The 18,772-nt window shown below is 41.2% G+C and overlaps 5 protein-coding genes and 1 long non-coding RNA gene across 6 annotated transcripts; 3 read left to right on the top strand and 3 right to left on the bottom strand.

Moving 5' to 3' along the window:
- Window positions 1–1,382: 1,382 nt before the first annotated feature.
- LOC104800418 (homeobox-leucine zipper protein GLABRA 2) lies at window positions 1,383–6,867 on the top strand. The gene is made up of 11 exons (XM_010523213.2): window positions 1,383–1,568; window positions 1,691–1,950; window positions 3,453–3,570; window positions 3,711–3,896; window positions 4,012–4,407; window positions 4,532–4,636; window positions 4,744–4,953; window positions 5,039–5,254; window positions 5,342–5,572; window positions 5,689–5,775; window positions 6,302–6,867. The coding sequence occupies exons 1-11, from the start codon at window positions 1,500–1,502 to the stop codon at window positions 6,686–6,688; spliced, it is 2,265 nt and encodes a 754-aa protein (XP_010521515.1). The 5' UTR covers window positions 1,383–1,499; the 3' UTR covers window positions 6,689–6,867.
- A 669-nt stretch (window positions 6,868–7,536) lies between these two features.
- Window positions 7,537–8,296, bottom strand: LOC104800422 (30S ribosomal protein S17, chloroplastic). Its single transcript, XM_010523215.2, has one exon. The coding sequence runs from the start codon at window positions 8,243–8,245 to the stop codon at window positions 7,781–7,783; it is 465 nt and encodes a 154-aa protein (XP_010521517.1). The 5' UTR covers window positions 8,246–8,296; the 3' UTR covers window positions 7,537–7,780.
- Window positions 8,297–8,395: 99 nt separating this feature from the next.
- Window positions 8,396–11,058, bottom strand: LOC104800421 (rop guanine nucleotide exchange factor 12-like). Its single transcript, XM_010523214.2, has 7 exons — window positions 10,525–11,058; window positions 10,144–10,260; window positions 9,866–10,020; window positions 9,708–9,782; window positions 9,330–9,599; window positions 8,920–9,243; window positions 8,396–8,823 (listed from the first exon to the last, which is right to left on the bottom strand). The coding sequence occupies exons 1-7, from the start codon at window positions 10,790–10,792 to the stop codon at window positions 8,524–8,526; spliced, it is 1,509 nt and encodes a 502-aa protein (XP_010521516.1). The 5' UTR covers window positions 10,793–11,058; the 3' UTR covers window positions 8,396–8,523.
- Window positions 9,682–10,618, top strand: LOC104800420. The gene is made up of 3 exons (XR_769730.1): window positions 9,682–9,785; window positions 9,904–10,372; window positions 10,446–10,618. It is a non-coding gene; the product is annotated as an uncharacterized LOC104800420 (long non-coding RNA).
- Window positions 11,059–11,375: 317 nt separating the features above from the next.
- LOC104800424 (glyoxylate/hydroxypyruvate reductase A HPR2) lies at window positions 11,376–18,471 on the top strand. The gene is made up of 2 exons (XM_010523217.2): window positions 11,376–11,897; window positions 17,822–18,471. Exons 1-2 carry the CDS (start codon window positions 11,475–11,477, stop codon window positions 18,338–18,340), a joined length of 942 nt encoding a protein of 313 aa, XP_010521519.1. The 5' UTR covers window positions 11,376–11,474; the 3' UTR covers window positions 18,341–18,471.
- LOC104800423 lies at window positions 11,904–17,814 on the bottom strand. The gene is made up of 2 exons (XM_010523216.1): window positions 15,268–17,814; window positions 11,904–13,092 (listed from the first exon to the last, which is right to left on the bottom strand). The coding sequence occupies exon 1, from the start codon at window positions 16,910–16,912 to the stop codon at window positions 16,082–16,084; it is 831 nt and encodes a 276-aa protein (XP_010521518.1). The 5' UTR covers window positions 16,913–17,814; the 3' UTR covers window positions 11,904–13,092; window positions 15,268–16,081.
- Window positions 18,472–18,772: the final 301 nt, after the last annotated feature.

Below are 18,772 nucleotides of genomic sequence, written 5' to 3' on the forward strand. Positions count from 1 at the left end.
ATTATGATATTATATGTATGTAAACCGGTTTGGGCTACCATTTGAGGGTATATATCATTTTGTATGGTATATATTTATTAACATTCTACACACAAATATAAAATAATCAATTATATGTGGGAGAATGTGTATTGCATGAAACATTTTGAATTCATTTATAGATCGGACGAACTTTTAGGGTCCGATTATGATTCAAGACAGACAATTCATAATTAGAACTATCCAAGATTCATGCAGTCCATTTCAGAAAGACGTGGAAAACAGTGTGCACAAATATGGCTGAACAGGGAGAAAAAGGGGCATCGATCATATTATAAAGTAAATGTCTAACAATATTGGTAGGATATATGTATATGTATATGTATATATATAATGTAATTGTTACCCAAAAAAATATAATGTAAAAGAGAGAGAAGGAGATAAATAGGAAGACAGGAAAAGGAGCTGACATAAGAAAGCAGAAAATACCGTTGGAGAATGAGCTCTTCGTTTAAAGTTAGTTGAGTCTTCCCTTCTTCCGAACCCATCAGATCGTATCTAACAGTCAACTCTCTCTCTCTCTCTCTCTCTCTCTCTCTCTCTCTCTCGTTTAATAAAAGAAATGGCTACGGAAGGTTGTCTTTTGTTTTTATGTCCTTAAATCACGTAACCCTATATTCCCACTCTCTCTCTCTCTATCTATCTATATATATATATATGTCTATATATTGCTTTCATACAATAAGAAAGGAAAAAGGCAGCGAATTATCTTAACTAAGATTATATATATATATATATACACACACATATTCCTATAGTCCTATAAAAAACAAAAAATAAGTGGGCAAAAAAAACCCCTCAAAATTGTGTCATGCATCGGCTAAATATATATATATATATATATATATATATATGTATCTATGTTTACCTCATAATTAAATTGTGTACTGTTTATGGATTGATCATATTATAATCAGAATCCTAAATTGCCACATTTAAAATAATAATTTTTATTTCCCTTTGATCGAAATATAAGTAGAAAAGGTATAGAGAATATTCTAAATATATTTCTATATGTTATCCAAATCCACCAATATTATATATATATATATATATGTGTGTGTGTGTGGGTTTTATGGAAAAGCTCAAATAAATAGTTTAATAAGCATCATAATCCAGTCAAAATTTCTTTTAGTCGTCCATTCATATATTTCTTTGCAAAAATATTGTAACGGGAGAATCAATATTGCTACTTGCCCCAATTAATTACTGACAAACGGTTATCACCTAAAAGTCAATATACATATGTATATATGAGAGAGATATAAAGAGGAGTGTTATTAAATTATTTTTTTTTCTTTTTCGGCTGGGAAAAAAGAAGAAGAGGAAAAATTGTCTTGTATGTTATAAATCCTCATATATATTCCCTTGAATTATATAGCTGTATATATATAAATACGACCACACCAAAGCGAAAGGAGGAGACAGAACATAAGAAAAAGAGGGGAGGAGAGAGTGTCATGGCCGTCGACATGTCCAATCCTCCCACCAAAGACTTTCTTTCTTCCCCAGCCCTCTCCCTCAGCCTCGTATACGTCTTCCCTTTTTTCTTCATCGGCAACTATACATACACACATATACATATATATATATATACATGTATATACTTGTGGTGGTTTATGGTATGTGATTGATATATATATATGTGCAGGCGGGGATATTCCGGGACGCGGCGTCCGGGAGCAAGAACGCGGAGGAAGAGGAGGAGATTGATTTCTACAGAGACGGAGGAGGAAGAAATCAGACGGTTGAGATCAGCAGCGAGAACTCCGTACCGACCAGATCAAGATCGGAGGACGATTTCGAAGGTGATGATCACGATGACGATGACGACGATCCTACCAAGAACAAGAAGAAGAAGCGCAAGAAGTATCATCGCCACACCGCCGACCAAATCAGGCACATGGAAGCGTACGTTCCTCTCTTTCTCTCTTTCTCTCTCTCCCTCTCTCTCTCTCTCTCTCTCTCTATATATATATATATATATATATATTCTCTCAATATCCCCCAAACTTCAATCTCCAATTAGGTTTCATGTGAAAGGAGCTAGGGATTTATTGTTGACATTTAATCCGCATATTTCCTTTTTCTTTTTCTTTTTTTGGCGAAATATGCTTAATTAGTTCATGAACTTCGTGTACCAAGTCATCTCCATAACACTTGGTGCCATGTTTCTTGCACGGAACCCTCTGCATCTCCCTAGTTTACCAATATATATGTATGTATGTACGTATGTAGCGCACCTAGCTAGGAAATATTGTAAATGGGGGCAAATTTAATTTTATTGTATGATAAAAACAATTCATCATGGGAGCACCTAATTATTTTAGTTAAAATCCTATAAACTTTACAAGGAAATTATTATTTTTTAACCAAACAACTGGGGGCATGCATATGCCCCCATTTTTATAAACCTAGGTCCGCCCATGTATGCATATACGTATGTATATATGTATGTATGTATGTATGTATGTATGTATGTATGTATGTATGTATGTATGTATGTATGTATGTATGTATGCTCTTAATTATAGTATAGCTTCTGTTGGCATGAAGCATCAGCAGTTTGTAGGTCTGCCTTCGTGTTTGTTAGTTTGCCAAATGTCTCGTATACATATATTTTTTTTGTACGCATTCGTTTTTTTTTTGTTTGGGTGCGAATTATGGTTATTTCATGCATCGAATGGCAAGTCAGAGATGTCGTTGGATTATAGCTTGGGTTGGGAAAGGGGACAAACCGGCTGACATCTCGTTTAATTTCGTGTCTTTGTGTTCGTGTTTAGTTTTGCGTAATTACACTGTCTCTCTTCTTTCTTGTTTTCTGGTACAATTTTGTTTGTTTCGCGCTGGTAATAAATATATATATATAGCCTCAGGCTTTTTGTATTGAGCTTGCGTGTGCAATAATAATATTAGAACAACACATTGCTTTTTACATGTCAAATGACAAGACGGGACCTAAGATGCAAAAGCTTGATTCTGTAACAAATTATGAGCCCAATGTCAGTGTAATAATATCATATATATATATATATATGTATGTATGTATGTATATGATCCATCGACTGTACATCCAGAATTGTGTTATTTGAAAACGGAGTTTAATGTATACACAAACCATCTCTAGGGTTTCATCGGCTGGCAAACAGTTAAATTGCGAAAGTTAAATATATATCTATTTGTTTAATTTTTTCGCATAAAATCAAATAATGTCCTATAGTTTTCGACACAAAGTTTTGGCATTTCTATAACCGACATACATACATACATACATACATGTAGAAATGAAACCGGGATCTCTAAATATATTAAGCTTCATATGCATGCATATCATCATTTGCATTTCATCTACATTGAGTTATTTGGTTTTGAAAGAAAAAAAATGTATTTTTTTGTGGTATTTTGGTGTGCAGACTATTCAAAGAGACACCGCATCCGGATGAGAAGCAAAGACAGCAACTAAGCAAGCAATTAGGTCTTGCTCCTCGCCAGGTCAAGTTCTGGTTCCAAAACCGTCGAACCCAGATCAAGGTATATATATTCTCCTCATCATTATATATATATATATATATATATATGTTTGTGTGTATATATACATTATTTATATGTAGTGAAGTTACAGTATTTGCTTGATGGGTGTTGTAATATGTATGTATGTGTGGAATGAAAAGGCGATACAAGAAAGGCACGAGAACTCACTGCTGAAATCAGAACTGGAGAAACTGAGAGATGAGAACAAAGCCATGAGAGAGTCCATTGCCAAGGCTTGCTGCCCTAACTGCGGCCTCCCCTCCTCCACTTCCACCGCCCCCGACGACCACCACCTCCGCCTCGAATATGCCAAACTCAAAGCCGAGGTCCTACCCTTTTACATCGATCTATTATACGCATATATACATGTATACGTAAATGTATTCATATATATACACACACACACACAACTCACTCAGTCTCATGCATGCATGCATGCAGGTGGAAAGGCTGAGAGCCAGCACGGGGAAGTACTCTCAGAATCAACAGGCGTCTGCATCGACCACGACATCTTCCTCGGATGATCATCATGAGCAGAGATTAGTAAGCTCTCTGGATTTATACACAGGAATCTTTGGACTTGACAAGTCAAGAATCTTGGAGATGGCGAACCGGGCGACCGATGAGCTCCAGAAGATGGCCAAAGCGGGAGAGCCTCTCTGGATCAGAAGCGTGGAGACAGGCCATGAGATTCTCAACTACGACGAATACCTCAAGGAGTTTCCACTGCCTCAGCTCTCCTCCTCCTCCTCCTCCAAGAAATCCATCGAAGCTTCCAGAGAGGTTGGCATCGTCTTCATGGATATTCAGAAACTCCTCCACAGTTTCATGGACGTGGTAACTAATTTAATGCATGATCTTCTTATATTGGCGAGCTTCTTATATGTTATATATATGGCATGAGGAGAAAGTAAATGGAAACAGGTTTCTTATATGTTATATATATATATTCACATGTCAGAACCAATGGAAGGAGATGTTTCCATGCATGATCTCGAAGGCGGAAACAGTGGATATAGTTCGACAGGGGGAAGGCCCAAATGGGATCAACGGCGCCATTCAGCTGGTAATTGAACATTTTAATTATATATATATATATATGTATATATCATGCATGTATTTGTGCAATTGTTTTAATATGGTATGGAAAATGCATATATATGGATGGTGCAGATGTTTGGGGAGATACAGATGCTGACGCCGGTGGTGGCAAGCAGGGAAGTGTACTTCGTGAGAGCGTGCAGGCAGCTGAGCCCCGACAAATGGGCCATCGTCGATGTCTCCATTGACAACGTCGAAGACAACATCGACGCTTCTTTGGTCAAATGCAGGAAACGTCCATCTGGTTGCATCATAGAGGACAAATCCAATGGCCATTGCAAGGTATCTTTACATACATACATATATGGAACACACATTTATACGTATATATATGCATAGGCTTACATATATATATATAAAATGACAGGTGACATGGGTGGAGCACCTAGAATGCCAGAAGAGCACTGTTCACACGCTGTACCGTTCCGTAGTCAACAGCGGTCTTGCCTTTGGCGCTCGCCATTGGATTGCCACACTTCAGCTCCAGTGCGAACGCCTAGTCTTCTTCATGGCTACCAACGTCCCCACCAAAGACTCTATCGGTATCTATACACACACACACATACATTATATATATATATATGTGTGTGTATTGTATATATTAATGCATATTTTTTTTGGATGAAAATATATTATATTATTATTAAAACGATCTCACTTTCATCAGGAGTCTCGACACTGGCGGGGAGGATTCTACCGAGCCATTGGAGCATCGAGCTACCATCAATGGAGCAGAATCACGACCAAAACAGGAGAAGACATTCGGGTTTCTTCAAGGAAGAATCTAAACGACCCGGGCGAGCCCTTGGGAGTCATCGTCTGTGCCGCTTCCTCTCTATGGTTACCTGTTCCTCCCACCGTCCTCTTCGATTTCTTGAGGGATGAAACTCGAAGGCACGAGGTACGTTCGATTTCGGAACCAACAAAAAAAAAAGAAAGAAAGAAAAAAAGGGTATTTATATCGAATTTCTTTTTTTTTTACAAGTATTTTATATCGAATTTCTTTGATGTATACAGTGGGATATTCTGACAAACGGAGCTCATGTTCAGTCAATTGCAAGCTTATCAAAAGGCCAAGACCGAGGCAACTCCGTCACTGTCCATGTAAGTCTTAACTTAGATGATCTTATTACAAAAAAAAAACTTAGATGATGATGTTGGCCATGTGTTTTTAACATGTTGATGCGAAGGACAGTATATATTGTAGTGAAATGTTTTCTGTAGATTTCATTCATAAGTACACGTTATTTATATATTTATAAAAGAAGATTCTATGATGCAAATGACCACGTATATTATATGACCTAGATTATTTCTGATGAGTCCATTTTTGCTACATAAAATTTTGAAATTGAGTTTATGACTGTAGTTTTGTGAAAAAAGCCACTTCATGCTGATCAACGTAACAACATTATTTATAGATTTATAACAAAAGATTCTAGAAAAAAAAAAATACTGTGTACAGTAATTATGTCATTTATGACATGAGATTCTACTAACTTATCGGCGGAAACAAACGTTATTTACGGATTTATAACATAAGCTTCTAGAATAAAGTTGCTACGTATATTTACAGTAATACCCTTGTATATATGGTCAGATGCTGAGACAAATGTACGTATCAATGCAGGCAGTGAAAACGAGAGAGAAGAGCATGTGGGTGCTGCAAGACAGCTGCACAAACTCGTACGAGTCGGCAGTGATATACGCCCCCGTCGATATAAACGCGACCCAGGTAGCGATGGGAGGACGCGATCCGAGCGACATCCAGATCCTACCGTCCGGTTTCTCCATCATACCCGACGGCGAAGAGTCGCGGCCACTGGTCATAAGGTCTTCGAGACAGGACGAGAAGAACAGCGAAGGAGGGTCACTCCTCACCGTCGCACTGCAGTCCCCTGTCGTCCACGCTTCCATTTCCGCCAAACCCACGAGGGACTCTGTCGAATCGGTCACGGCCATTGTCTCCATCATTCTTCAGAACATTAAGAGATGCCTTCGTATCGAAGATAGTTGAGCTCTTCCGACTCATTTGTCGCTTCTTTCTTGATGATAATCTTGGCGTACGTTGTTTGTTATTATGGTGTCAAGGGTTGACGAAGTATATCCGTGTATCATAATGTATAGCTGTGCACTAAAGTTTGTATAAAGAAGCCTTTTGGGGCTTCCTACTAATCAATTGAATCTTTCTCTCTCTCTCTCTCTTTATATATAAGCTTTATTGAAATCTCTAGCTTCAAGTAATTAGAGCTTTCTTCTCACAGCCAGGAATATCATTCCAAATCCTAAACACAGATCCTTCAACTCCATTGGAGATCAAAGCTCAAGCTTCGAACTCTTAAACATAAACCAAAAACTTAAGACAACACAACAGATAAACCCAAAGCATAATCAAGACACTCAGTTGGAGAAGTTCAACCGGTTTCATTAAACACAGACACTTCAAGAGTAAAATTACATTGGCATCATCATTGATCACACCAGAGCCGAAGAAGCAGACCTTGAATTGAACAAAGAAAAAAAAAAAGGAGACAACTTTACCAAAAAATAATCAGATGAGCATATCAAGAAGATTATAAGTTAGAAAAGCTGAATTCATTCCATAAAGCCGAAAGGATTCGATTATATGCAGATTCATAAACAGAGGTTCACCCTTGGTTAACTTGCTGATGGTTTACCAATTACCAGACAACCAGATTGTCTGCTAAACCAACAGCAAGTTAACCAAGGGTGAACCATTGAATTGAACCGATAATAGAGCATAAACACCATTGGGATCAAAACAAACATAACACGCTATGCAACTTTTGGTGGAGAGACCCCCAATGGACTTCCATTGACACGGCATTTAGATCAAAGATGAGATTAATTAACACCCAGGAGTTAACACTCGTGCTAAACCCACATCGTAACACAGATGCAACCATACATAAATTTGCATCATAAACACGGACACTGTAATGTAGAGAAACTAAATCCGTTTCGCAACGAGGATCAATCAGATTACAGGTACATTCATTTGCACAAGAAAAAGGAACAGAAGTAGGATTGGAATCTGAAAGACGACAACTTTTACCCAAAAGATCGGTCATCACTCACACAATTGGCTCTAGACCTGCTGCTGCTGCTGCTGCTGAGACTCCAATGGAATCCCAAGGTCGTTCCCGGCTGCATCAGCGCCTCCATCTTTCCTGCCGCCCCTGGAAACGACGGGAAAAGCAACGAAGGACTTGGTCTTGCTGATGGGTCTGCTCTTCTCCAGCCTAACCACGTCACCCACCTTGAACTGGTTGTCAGGGTCATGAGCCTGGTACTTCTTCTTCTTCCTCACGCGCCTCTTGTACTTGGGATGCGGAGCAAGACGCACCACCTCGACCGCCACCGTCTTGTCGTTGGTGGCGCAGACCACGCGCCCCTGCATCGTCTTCATGGCCCTGACGGCGGGAAAGAGAGCGGGTCTCCTAGGGTTGGGAAATGAAATGGGTTTGGAGAGAGAAGTGAGAGGTGTGGAGCCATGGGTGAATGGGGATGAGAGCTTGAGAGATTGGAGAGAAATGGTTAGGGAGGGCATCATCGTTTATCCCTCTTCTCAGGGATTCCTTATGGATTGGGATTGGAAGACGAACAAGATAAGGGCACGTATATATAATGCGGAGAGGGGTTAATGGGCTGATGGCATCTGGGTTCCATTTCGGGTTTCAATTCTACTATTTGGGCCTTACGCTGTATATATATATATTATATGCATGCATGTACTTCCGAATTCCAAAATTGAGAAAAGGTCCAATTTTTTTCTTGTGGGTTCGTTCGTCGATTAGGGATTTGGCCTAAGGATGGATGGAGAGGGAAGAGTCAGTGGCGGGCGGTGGGACTCCTGACGCCGCCTAGGGTTTCGAGGTAGGAACTCTTCTTGGGGGTGACGACGTTAATGGAAATCTTCTCCTTCTCCTTGTGAAGATCATCGGAGCAATCTTTCTTGGCATGTTCGAAATCCCATCCCATGAAATCCAGAAGAGTCATGTTCTCAGAGTCTCGGGGGCTGGGAGTGGCCGCTCTGTCGGCCGCCAAGACATCCTCGATTCTGGACAGAACAGTGTAGGCCAAGCTCTCCAGTATTCTCGAGTAGCTCTCCAGCACCGCCTGTCCCACGTCCTGTTCAAAATTCACAGCCACAATCTCTCTGTCAGTATCTATATATATATGTGTATATGTATGTATTATGTATAGCTGCTATGATGGTGGTCTTGCCTTGTTGAACTGGATCTTGCTTATATCAAGCGTCGACTGAGAGATCCCAGGGAACCGCTGCTTCAGAATCAGAAGAATCGTCTCTGCTCTCTCTTCGAAGAGCTCCCTCTTCTCCAGGCTAACCCCTGCTCCCCATGCCGCTGTCTTGCTGTCCTTCTGGTTCATCTTCCTCTTCCATATCACAATCGACGCCTCTATCCTGTCCTTCAGGTCCACCATCTTGTGCTCCGACGTCCTGTCCATTGTGCTCAGGAACTGGTCCGGATCGAAGAACTCCACCGTTATGTTCCTGTACAGTTGATCCCCCAGACTCGCCCTCCCGTTCTGCCATCACCATCACCACTCAAAAGAGTTATACTGGATAACGAAACAGAAGCTAACCCATTGGCAACGGCGTTGGTTATACATACCTTGGGGAGTGAGTCTATGTAGCTCTCAGGGATCTCCATCTCAGACAAAACCTGTGCGTTAATGGCCATAGCTGCTTTGAGAACCTGGTTGACGCAGTCTTTCTGGTGCTGCAAGAACCTCCTGGCCGACTCTGATAGCCCTTCCTCTGGTACTTTCACCTTTGGAATCCACCATTTGTAGTCGTTTCTCGTCTCGGACTCTGCTGCTGCCGCTTCGTCTTTCGAGGCATAACTGAACTCGTTATGGTCCTTGAAGTTGTCCAGACAATCCTGTCGAACGTTAACCAAGAAAAAAAGCTGTATAAACCATCCATCTCTCTCGGTTTTTTTTTACCAAGGAAAGGAAAGAAACCGAGACTTGGTTGGTTTGGTTCTTACGATAAGCATAGCGTCTAGTTTCTTCAATGCAGGGATGTTCATGTGAAGATCGTTTCTTTGGCGTGTCGTCATTATCTGGTACACAACCATCCACTCGTTAATTACCGTTTTTTATTTCTCAAAGAAATGGATAACCATTTCAAGACACCATTACTAACCTCCATGTTTGTTCCGTCCTTGCTTTTCTGCTGGGAAGGAGAGAACTCGACGATGTAATCAGTGACGGAGAGAAGCCAATCTATCTCTTTTCTCCATCGTGCTTTCCTCTCTGCTGGCATCGGTTCCAATCGCCGGTGCTCTCCAAACACAGAAGCTGTGATATTATTATCATCATCATCATCGGAAGGAAACCCACTTCAGAAATACCAAAGAATATGCAATCGGAGGTGGAAAAGATGAGATTTTTTTTTGCAGGAGAATGAATGAATGTATGCACCTGCGAGGTTAGTGAAGGCGTTGGACAGAGCAAGTGCTGATGAAACTCCTTTGCCGCCTCCTGACATGTCCTCTCCCAGTAGCAGTTTTGCAAATCTCTCTTTCATCTGCTCCAAGTCTGGATTGAGATTATGAATTCATTGTTAGGAGGCGGCAACCCATTTGACTAAAACACCTCAAAAGTCAGCTCCTTTGGCCTTTTTACCTCTGCCATTAGAATATCAACACAGGTACCGACCATGGTTGTTTTTGTTTTTTTGGAATATTTTCACATTAGTAATATTTTCCCAAACAATCATCTAGAAGGATGATACATAGGAATCAGGGCTAAAGTCCGATCAAATCAGAGAAATAAAGGGGAAGAAAAAGAGAAGAAACATGCCCGCAAGAAGCTGTTTTTCTCTGGCGAGAGCAGCGGCGAGAGCAGCTTCGTCCGTGGAGGAGGGCCTTGATGACGGAAATGGCCCCTTCTCATCATCGTTATACAAAGCTCCAACATTCCCGGAAGCCGCCTCATCCAAGCCTGTCTCCACGCTCAGACTCTTCCCGTGTTTCCCCGTGTTGTTGTTATTGCCCTCATTATTCCTCCATTTGAAGTTGAACAGCCTCGTCCTGTAGCTTTCCTGTTCCTGTTCCATTGCACGAACCATTTTTTTTCTCTCTTTTTCTTCCCAGATCAAACCAGAAGAGAAAATGGAAAGATGGTTCGTGGAATAGAAATCCGAGGAGAAAATCACATACAAAAAATAAAAAAAAAAAGAAAGGAAAAAGGAAAAAAAAAAAGCTCAATAAAGTTTACTGGCAAAGCGATTTTGGGTTCTATTGTTGACTGTGTTTTTCGTGGGGGGAGAAAATCAATGGAGGTCGTTTGTTTTTTAGGGTGCAATGAATTTGGAAGGGACGTGGGGTGCGTGTTTGTGTGATTAGATGAGGTAAGGAACAGATCGATTTCATATTTTTTTAATAAAATAGGAACGCATGATTCAATTACTCGTTACAATTAGGATTAAAATTTAAATAAAATTTTGAAAGTGCTTGAAGAGAGGGATTATACGGTAACAGGTCAGCGATCCTTCTCTCCCTCAAAATGTATATTAACAAACACCCAGATAATATAAATAAATCATTTCCCTCTCTATATATATTAAATTGTGAATGGGCTTTATTATCTGATAATCTAGGCCCATAATATAAATGGGCTTGGGCTTATCTTTAATGCAGGGGGTCCAAGCGGGTTGGTCGACTTCACACCGACCATTCCTCAGTTTTCCGCTTTCGGCTTCTCCCTCCCTCTCTCTCTCTCGTCGCAATTGCCAGGAACTCCGGCGAGAAATGGAATCCATCGGAGTGCTGATGATGTGCCCGATGTCCTCGTACCTCGAGAACGAGATTCAGAAGCGCTTCGACCTCCTTCGCTTCTGGACCGCGCCTGAGAATTCCGGTTTCCTCGAGACTCATCGGAACTCTATCCGCGCCGTTGTCGGGAACGCCTCCGCCGGCGCTGACGCTCGACTCATCGACACTCTTCCGAAGCTGGAGATCGTCTCCAGCTTCAGCGTGGGGCTTGACAAAATCGATTTGGGGAAATGCAAGGAGAGAGGGATCCGCGTCACCAACACTCCCGACGTTCTCACCGAAGACGTCGCCGATCTTGCGATCGGCCTCATGCTGTCCGTTCTCCGACGATTGTGCGAGTGTGATCGCTATGTTCGCAGCGGCAAGTGGAAGAGCGGAAACTACAAGCTCACAACCAAGGTTCTCTCTCTACTTTTATACACATCCGACATTTTGGATGACATATTGAAAATCCAATTGTCGTTGTATCTTCTTGATTTCTGATTTGAGCATGAATGCGTCATATAATAGGGATTAGGAAAATAGTCTGAGCTCTCGTTTCTGTTATTGATCTTTAGATCTCTTCGAACGAAGGAACTTCCTTTGTCCGGTAAGAATTGTGTGAATAACCTCTCCAGCTTTTGTTAATTGAGCTAAAACAGTTCATCTCCTAGTGTTTCGGCTTTTGGCCGACGTAGTGTTTGAAGACTTTGTAGGTCTCTCAAATACAGACACAAAACCCAAATCTGTAACTTCTGTTCTGAAACAAGGAACAGAGTGCACATACAGGTTTTTTAGAAAAAACCATACCTTCATTCATAATACTTGCAACACATAAATACACGTACACAAACTGTAAAGTGACAGTTAACAAACACAACTACTTGTCTTTATCGAAAACAAAATAAACGACAAACATATAACTGTAACACAACTGCCTAAAGCATAAAAATACAGAACAGAGTTCTGCAGTATTCCAAGCTTCAGCAACCTTGAATGATCTTGATCCAATATGCTAACAAACTCCCCCTTGTATCAATGTCTCGAACACATACCAATCATGCTTCTAAGTGTTTCAAATCTTCCTGGATGAAAAGCCTTTGTAAAAAGGTCGGCAAGTTGATCTTCAGTTCTGCAATACACAACATTGATTTCATCTTGTTGATGAGCTTCCCTCGGGAAAAAAAAACTTGACTTTAAAGTGCTTGGTTCTTCCATGAGAGACTGGATTCTTCGAAATAGATATTGCTGCTTGATTGTTCACCCAAATCTGAGTCAGATTCTGATAAGTACTACAGAAGGATTAGGGACAAAGGTACGCAGCTAGTGTGGTGGTTGTTTGTTTGTGTAGATAGCATATAGGTGTTGACATTTGTTTGGCTGTTTTGTTATTTGTTTCGTTAGGGTTGGTAGTAGTTAGAGGATTCTGTTAGGGAGGGGATTGTATAAAGAAAGGAGGAGGAGGGGGAAAGGGGATGAGGGGGATTTTCTGGTTGAGAATTGGGTGGGGAAGAGAGTAGGAGCCTCTCTCTAATCAAAGCTATCCGAAGTGTATGGTTTGGGTGTTCAATAAAGCTGCTGGAGTTTCTCTAAGGAGTGGTTCGAGCATCAGAACCTTAACAAATTGGTATCAGAGCAAGTCTCATCAATGACGAAGAACAACGCGCAAAGAAAGGAGCAAGTGGAAGATAGAGCCAGTGACAGATGCGAGAAGATCGAAGAAACAATGGCGGAATTACAGAAACAATACGAAAAGATGGATGAGTTACAGAAGCAGTGTTCGAAAATGGATTACCTGGTGAAACAATGCTCGCGATTTGAGGCGATGGAGCAGATGCTGTCGAAGCTGTGTCGGTTGTTGGAAGCTGATTGCGATCGCCAGGATTCTTCTCCAGATTCGATTTCGCCGCCGGCAACAGGAGCTGACAGATCGCAATTCAATCGCGATCCAGAGCCGAAAGCCGATTGCGATCACGAACCGAAGATTCGTCCAGAGGTTCGAGAGGTGATTCTGCAGCCGAAAGAGGAAGGCGATGTGCAGCAACAGGAGCGATTCATCAGAAACAACAGTTTGCACCTCAAGGTGATGTCGATCGCATCCGTCGATCGCATAGAGGCTAATCATGACCAGAACATACCGATCGGAGAATTGCCGATTGATCGTGATTCGTGACAAAGTCCCAAAGGTGCAGACAGCGGCTGGGTTTACAGATTCATGTGATAGGGGACTATCAAACAAAGTGCTTCCAAACCGTCGTCAGATCGAAGGAATCGCACTTGCGAAAGGTTGAAATGCCAGTCTTTGAAGGTAACAATGTTGTTGGTTGGATTACACGTGCTGAGAGTTATTTTGAATTAGGAGGCAGTAAGGAATTGGAAGAATTACGCTTGGCTTCGATGCGAGTTGAGGTGGAAAAGCAACCGAAGATACAGACACAACGATTGATTGAAAGATGATGCTTTGCATAGAGAAAGCTCGAACATACTTCCAGATTTGTTGAAATTGGAGAGTTGGAGCGAAATTCTCGATTGGTCCATGTCGGCGTTCCGCATCGAACGAAGACTAGGGAAGACTTCTACAGCCCTCTCTGTAACCACATCGTTGTCACCGACTCCGAACGCAAGGTTCAGATTTTCGGCGATGACCTCGAGGTTCTGAATCAGTTTTACTCTAACATCGAGCAGGATTTATCACCGGCGATTAGCCGTGACTTTCTCATCACTTACTGTAAAGCTCTCTGCCAAACAACCGGCCCAAAAGGGAAGGCCCTTTAAAGACGGAGAAAGCGAGGTTTGAAGAGAATGAGATTAGTGCTTGGAATATTCGAATTGAAACATTTTTTGCAATCGGAGGATGTGCGGACAGCGAGAAGCATCAATTGGCTGAAATAATAGATAGGAATGATAATGTTGGCGTGAATTCATGGTCCGGGTCAGTTTTAGAGTTTGGGGAAAAGGGGTTGTATACACGAGTTGACAGGGATTTAGACAAAAGTGCTGATTATGGAGAATTCATGGATAAGAAAAAACCTTTACCTGATGGGTGTGGGTGGAAGATGGTAAGGAGAGCCACGTGGTGGGGTGTGGTTATCATAACACACAAAAGTAAGGATAGTGAGAGAGAAAGGTTGGATGATGCTGTGTGGGTTGGAGAACGGTTATATTTTGATCAAAGTGGGAAAATTATAAGAGAGTTTGGTATGAAAATTCTGCAGAAAGTGGATTCCCATAAGGTGATGAAATTTGGTGCAAATTCACCGGGAACACAAATGTTGGAGGAGATAAAACAGAGGTTGCAGTCAGCACAACAGAAGATGAAGACTGGGGCTGATAAAGAGAGAAGAGATGTGGTATTTGAAGTGAGAGGAGGGGTGGAGTTCGAAGATGAAGCTGGTGGTGCAACCAAAAGAGATCAAGGATTTTAGCTTGAGGACAAGCTAAAGCTGAAGGGGGGAGTATTGATAAGTACTACAGAAGGATTAGGGACAAAGGTACGCAGCTAGTGTGGTGGTTGTTTGTTTGTGTAGATAGCATATAGGTGTTGACATTTGTTTGGCTGTTTTGTTAGTTGTTTCGTTAGGGTTGGTAGTAGTTAGAGGATTCTGTTAGGGAGGGGATTGTATAAAGAAAGGAGGAGGAGGGGGAAAGGGGATGAGGGGATTTTCTGGTTGAGAATTGGGTGGGGATGAGAGTAGGAGCCTCTCTCTAATCAAAGCTATCCGAAGTGTATGGTTTGGGTGTTCAATAAAGCTGCTGGAGTTTCTCTAAGGAGTGGTTCGAGCATCAGAACCTTAACAGATTCTTTGTCTCCAACCCCAAATCAACTAAAATCTTCCTCAACCAAATTGCTTGATTTGCTGCTGCAGTAGATGCTATGAATTCAGCTTCTGCAGAGATTGGGCAACGACCTCTTGCTTCTTGGAACTCCAAGAAAAACACCCTTGAGAACAAACACTGCAGCTACTGAAATTCTGCCCAAAGCTGTTAACTCTTCCACCAGTTGATGCCTTTGCATTTAGATCAGTGCACCTGAATGGAAATGACCCTCTCTTGTGCCAAATATCTTCATCTGATACAGTACACCTCATTGCACCACAGTCCTCAGATTTCGGGTTAAATGAGAAACTCTTGTTTCTCATTCTAACCCTGAACATTACTCCATCTGACATATCCTTGATAAGGCATTCATTCTTATCAAACACAACTTTGTACCCCTTTTCCAGTAACTGCCCAACACTTAACCGATTTTGATCAATCATGGGTACATACAAAACATCAGTTAACACCTTTAAACCAGTAGCACTTTCAATCAAAACATCTCCTTTTCCTTCTACAGAGATGTAGTCTCCATTTTCTATTCTAACTCTAGATTTGACAGATTTATCTAGAGTGTTGAATAGATTTATGTTACCTGTCATATGATGAGTGCAACCACTGTCTATAAGCCACCCATCCTTAACACCATTTGACGCAAAACATGATGCCACAAAAAATTGTCCTGTCTCATTTGCTTTTGTGTTTTCAACCTCCGATGCTTGTGTCTTGGTTCTGCAATACTTTTCAATATGTCCCTGTTTGTTGCATTTCCTGCATTTCAAATTCTTCTAACATCTCCAATGGGGATGACCCTTCTTATTGCAGTGCTTACAAGGATCAGGAAAACCTTTGTTCTCACTCGATTCTGCTCCTGCATTTTGCTTGTTATTTCCATATTGTTTCTGCTTCTGGTATGGCTCTTTTCCCTTCTCTGCAGCACTGATTTTTGCTTTGGATTTCAAAGCACCTTCCACCAATTCTTCTTTCCTCATGAGCCTCCTTTGCTCTTGTGCTTGAAGAGCACTAAGGAGTTCTGCCAGTTTGATATTAGATAGTTCCTTAGTATTCTCCAAGGTAGCCAGGGTAGCTTCAAACCTTTCCGGCACAGACACCATGATTTTTTGAACAATGCTGTCATCAGTAACTTTTGTGCCGAGTATCCTGATCATGTTGACAATACCAACAAGTCGATCCACATAATCCTTTACAGTTTCACTTTTCTTCATCTGTTGTCTCTCAAAGTCTCTCATCAAGTTCAACACCTTCATTCCTCTAATTTTTTCATCACCTTCATATTCTGCTTTCAAGAAATACCACATCTGCTTTGCAGATTCCAGATGCATAATTTTGGTGAAAACTGAAGAAGAGACTGCAGAAAAGAGACAGGACTTTGCCTTAGCTTTTCTTGTAACCTTCTCTTTGTGAGTCCTAATCTGACTCACTGTCGGATCTGCTCCCAATGGAGTGATCTCGTAATCTTCAACAACTGCCTCCCACAAATCTGCCCCTTCCATGAAAGCCTTCATCTTGACAGACCAGACTTGGTAGTTCTCGCCGTAAAAAACTGGAGCAGACAGCCTTGTGAATGCAGAGGACCCTGAACTTTCAGTTTGTTCCATTTGAACGAAAAAACACTTCCCAGATCATTCACAGATCCCTCAAAGATCAATAATTTGCTCTGATACCACCGAAGACTTTGTAAGTCTCTCAAGCACACGCACACAAAACCCAAATTTGTAACTTCTGTTCTGAAACAAGGAACAGAGTGCACATACAGTTTTTTCAGAAAAAGCCATACCTTCATTCATAATACTTGCAACATATAAATACACGTACACAAACTGTAAAATGACAGTTAACAAACATAACTACTTGTCTCTATCGAAAACAAAATAAACCAAACATATAACTGCAACACAACTGCCAAAAGCATAAAAACACAGAACAGAGTTTCGCAATATTCCAAGCTTCAGCGACCTTGAATGATCTTGAGCCAATATGCCAACAGTGTTAAGGCGTCGGACGTCTTTAGTGACCATCATCTTTTCACATCGTAATTCGTTAGGTTGGTGAGAAAAGAACACTCTTTCTCTGTGGAAACTCGCCATTCTCTTCACATTATTTGCATGTTACCAGCGAGTTAATTTAACCATTTCTGTTTCCTAGATCAATCTATCCAAGATGGATTTGACTGAATCTCGTTGTTGTTTAATCCTCACTTGTTTTTTCTCCATAGGTAATTAGGTCTTTTGTATTTGTGTTGGTGCTATGACTTGTCACCTAAGATTTTTTCAAACTCTACTTCTCTTTTAGAATTGTTTCATCTTATCCGTATATATGGTGCACATTAGATCTTGGATTCAATTCCCATTGCTCATTATTAACAGCCTCTTTGCATCAACCTGCTGATCAGAGGCACGAACTTTTTCATGATCCATGGGCACGTGTGGTTTACATGGATGGGTAGGATTAGTATAAAGGCATGATTTTTTTCACAACCATTCTTTTTTTTAATCTATCTTGCTCAGTTCACCGGAAAATCTGTCGGAATCATCGGTCTTGGGAGGATAGGGACAGCCATCGCCAAGAGGGCCGAAGCCTTTAGCTGCCCAATCAAATACTACTCGAGAACCAAGAAGTCTGATGTTACCTACAAGTATTATCCGACGGTGGTGGAGCTTGCCCGAGAATCAGACATACTCGTGGTCGCGTGCCCGCTCTCGGAAGAGACCAGACGCATCGTGAACCGGGAGGTGATGGATGCATTGGGGCCGAAGGGTGTGCTCATAAACATAGGCAGAGGGCCGCATGTGGACGAGCCAGAGCTGGTGGCGGCTCTCAAGGAAGGCCGGCTAGGAGGGGCTGGGCTGGACGTGTTTGAAAACGAGCCGTACGTGCCAGAGGAGCTTTTCGGGATGGAGAATGTGGTTTTGCTGCCTCATGTGGGCAGCGGCACCGTGGAAACAAGGAACGCCATGGCCGATCTTGTGGTTAGCAACTTGGTGGCTCACTTCGCCGGCGAGCCACTTGTGACTCCTGTGGGTTGATTTTTTTTTGATTTTTTTTTTTTAATTATTATTATTATTATTATTATTATTATTATTATTATTATTATTATGCCTCATGAAACTGAAAACAATGGGTGTGTGTGATTAATAATAATACACATTCGATAAAACATGGAATTATGAGATTCCGAGGTCATAAATAAACGTGAATTTGAATTATTGATTCAAAACACCAAAGTTACCTGTGGATAATGACACAACCGATTTAAATCGTGATATTCGGGTTTTATATAACCAGAAGTGGGGGTCATTATTTTGGTTAAGAACCGAATCAATTTGAACCAAATAACATATAATTGTAAATTGAATGATTTTCTTAAAATCTAAAACTCGAACACGAATGGAGCCACACAATAGAAAAAAAAACGGGAAAATCGAATTTTTTAATTAGTATTTTTTTTATTAATATAA

This window comes from Tarenaya hassleriana, unplaced genomic scaffold (assembly GCF_000463585.1).
Source record: "Tarenaya hassleriana unplaced genomic scaffold, ASM46358v1 Cleome7, whole genome shotgun sequence".
Classification (NCBI taxonomy): Eukaryota; Viridiplantae; Streptophyta; class Magnoliopsida; order Brassicales; family Cleomaceae; genus Tarenaya; species Tarenaya hassleriana.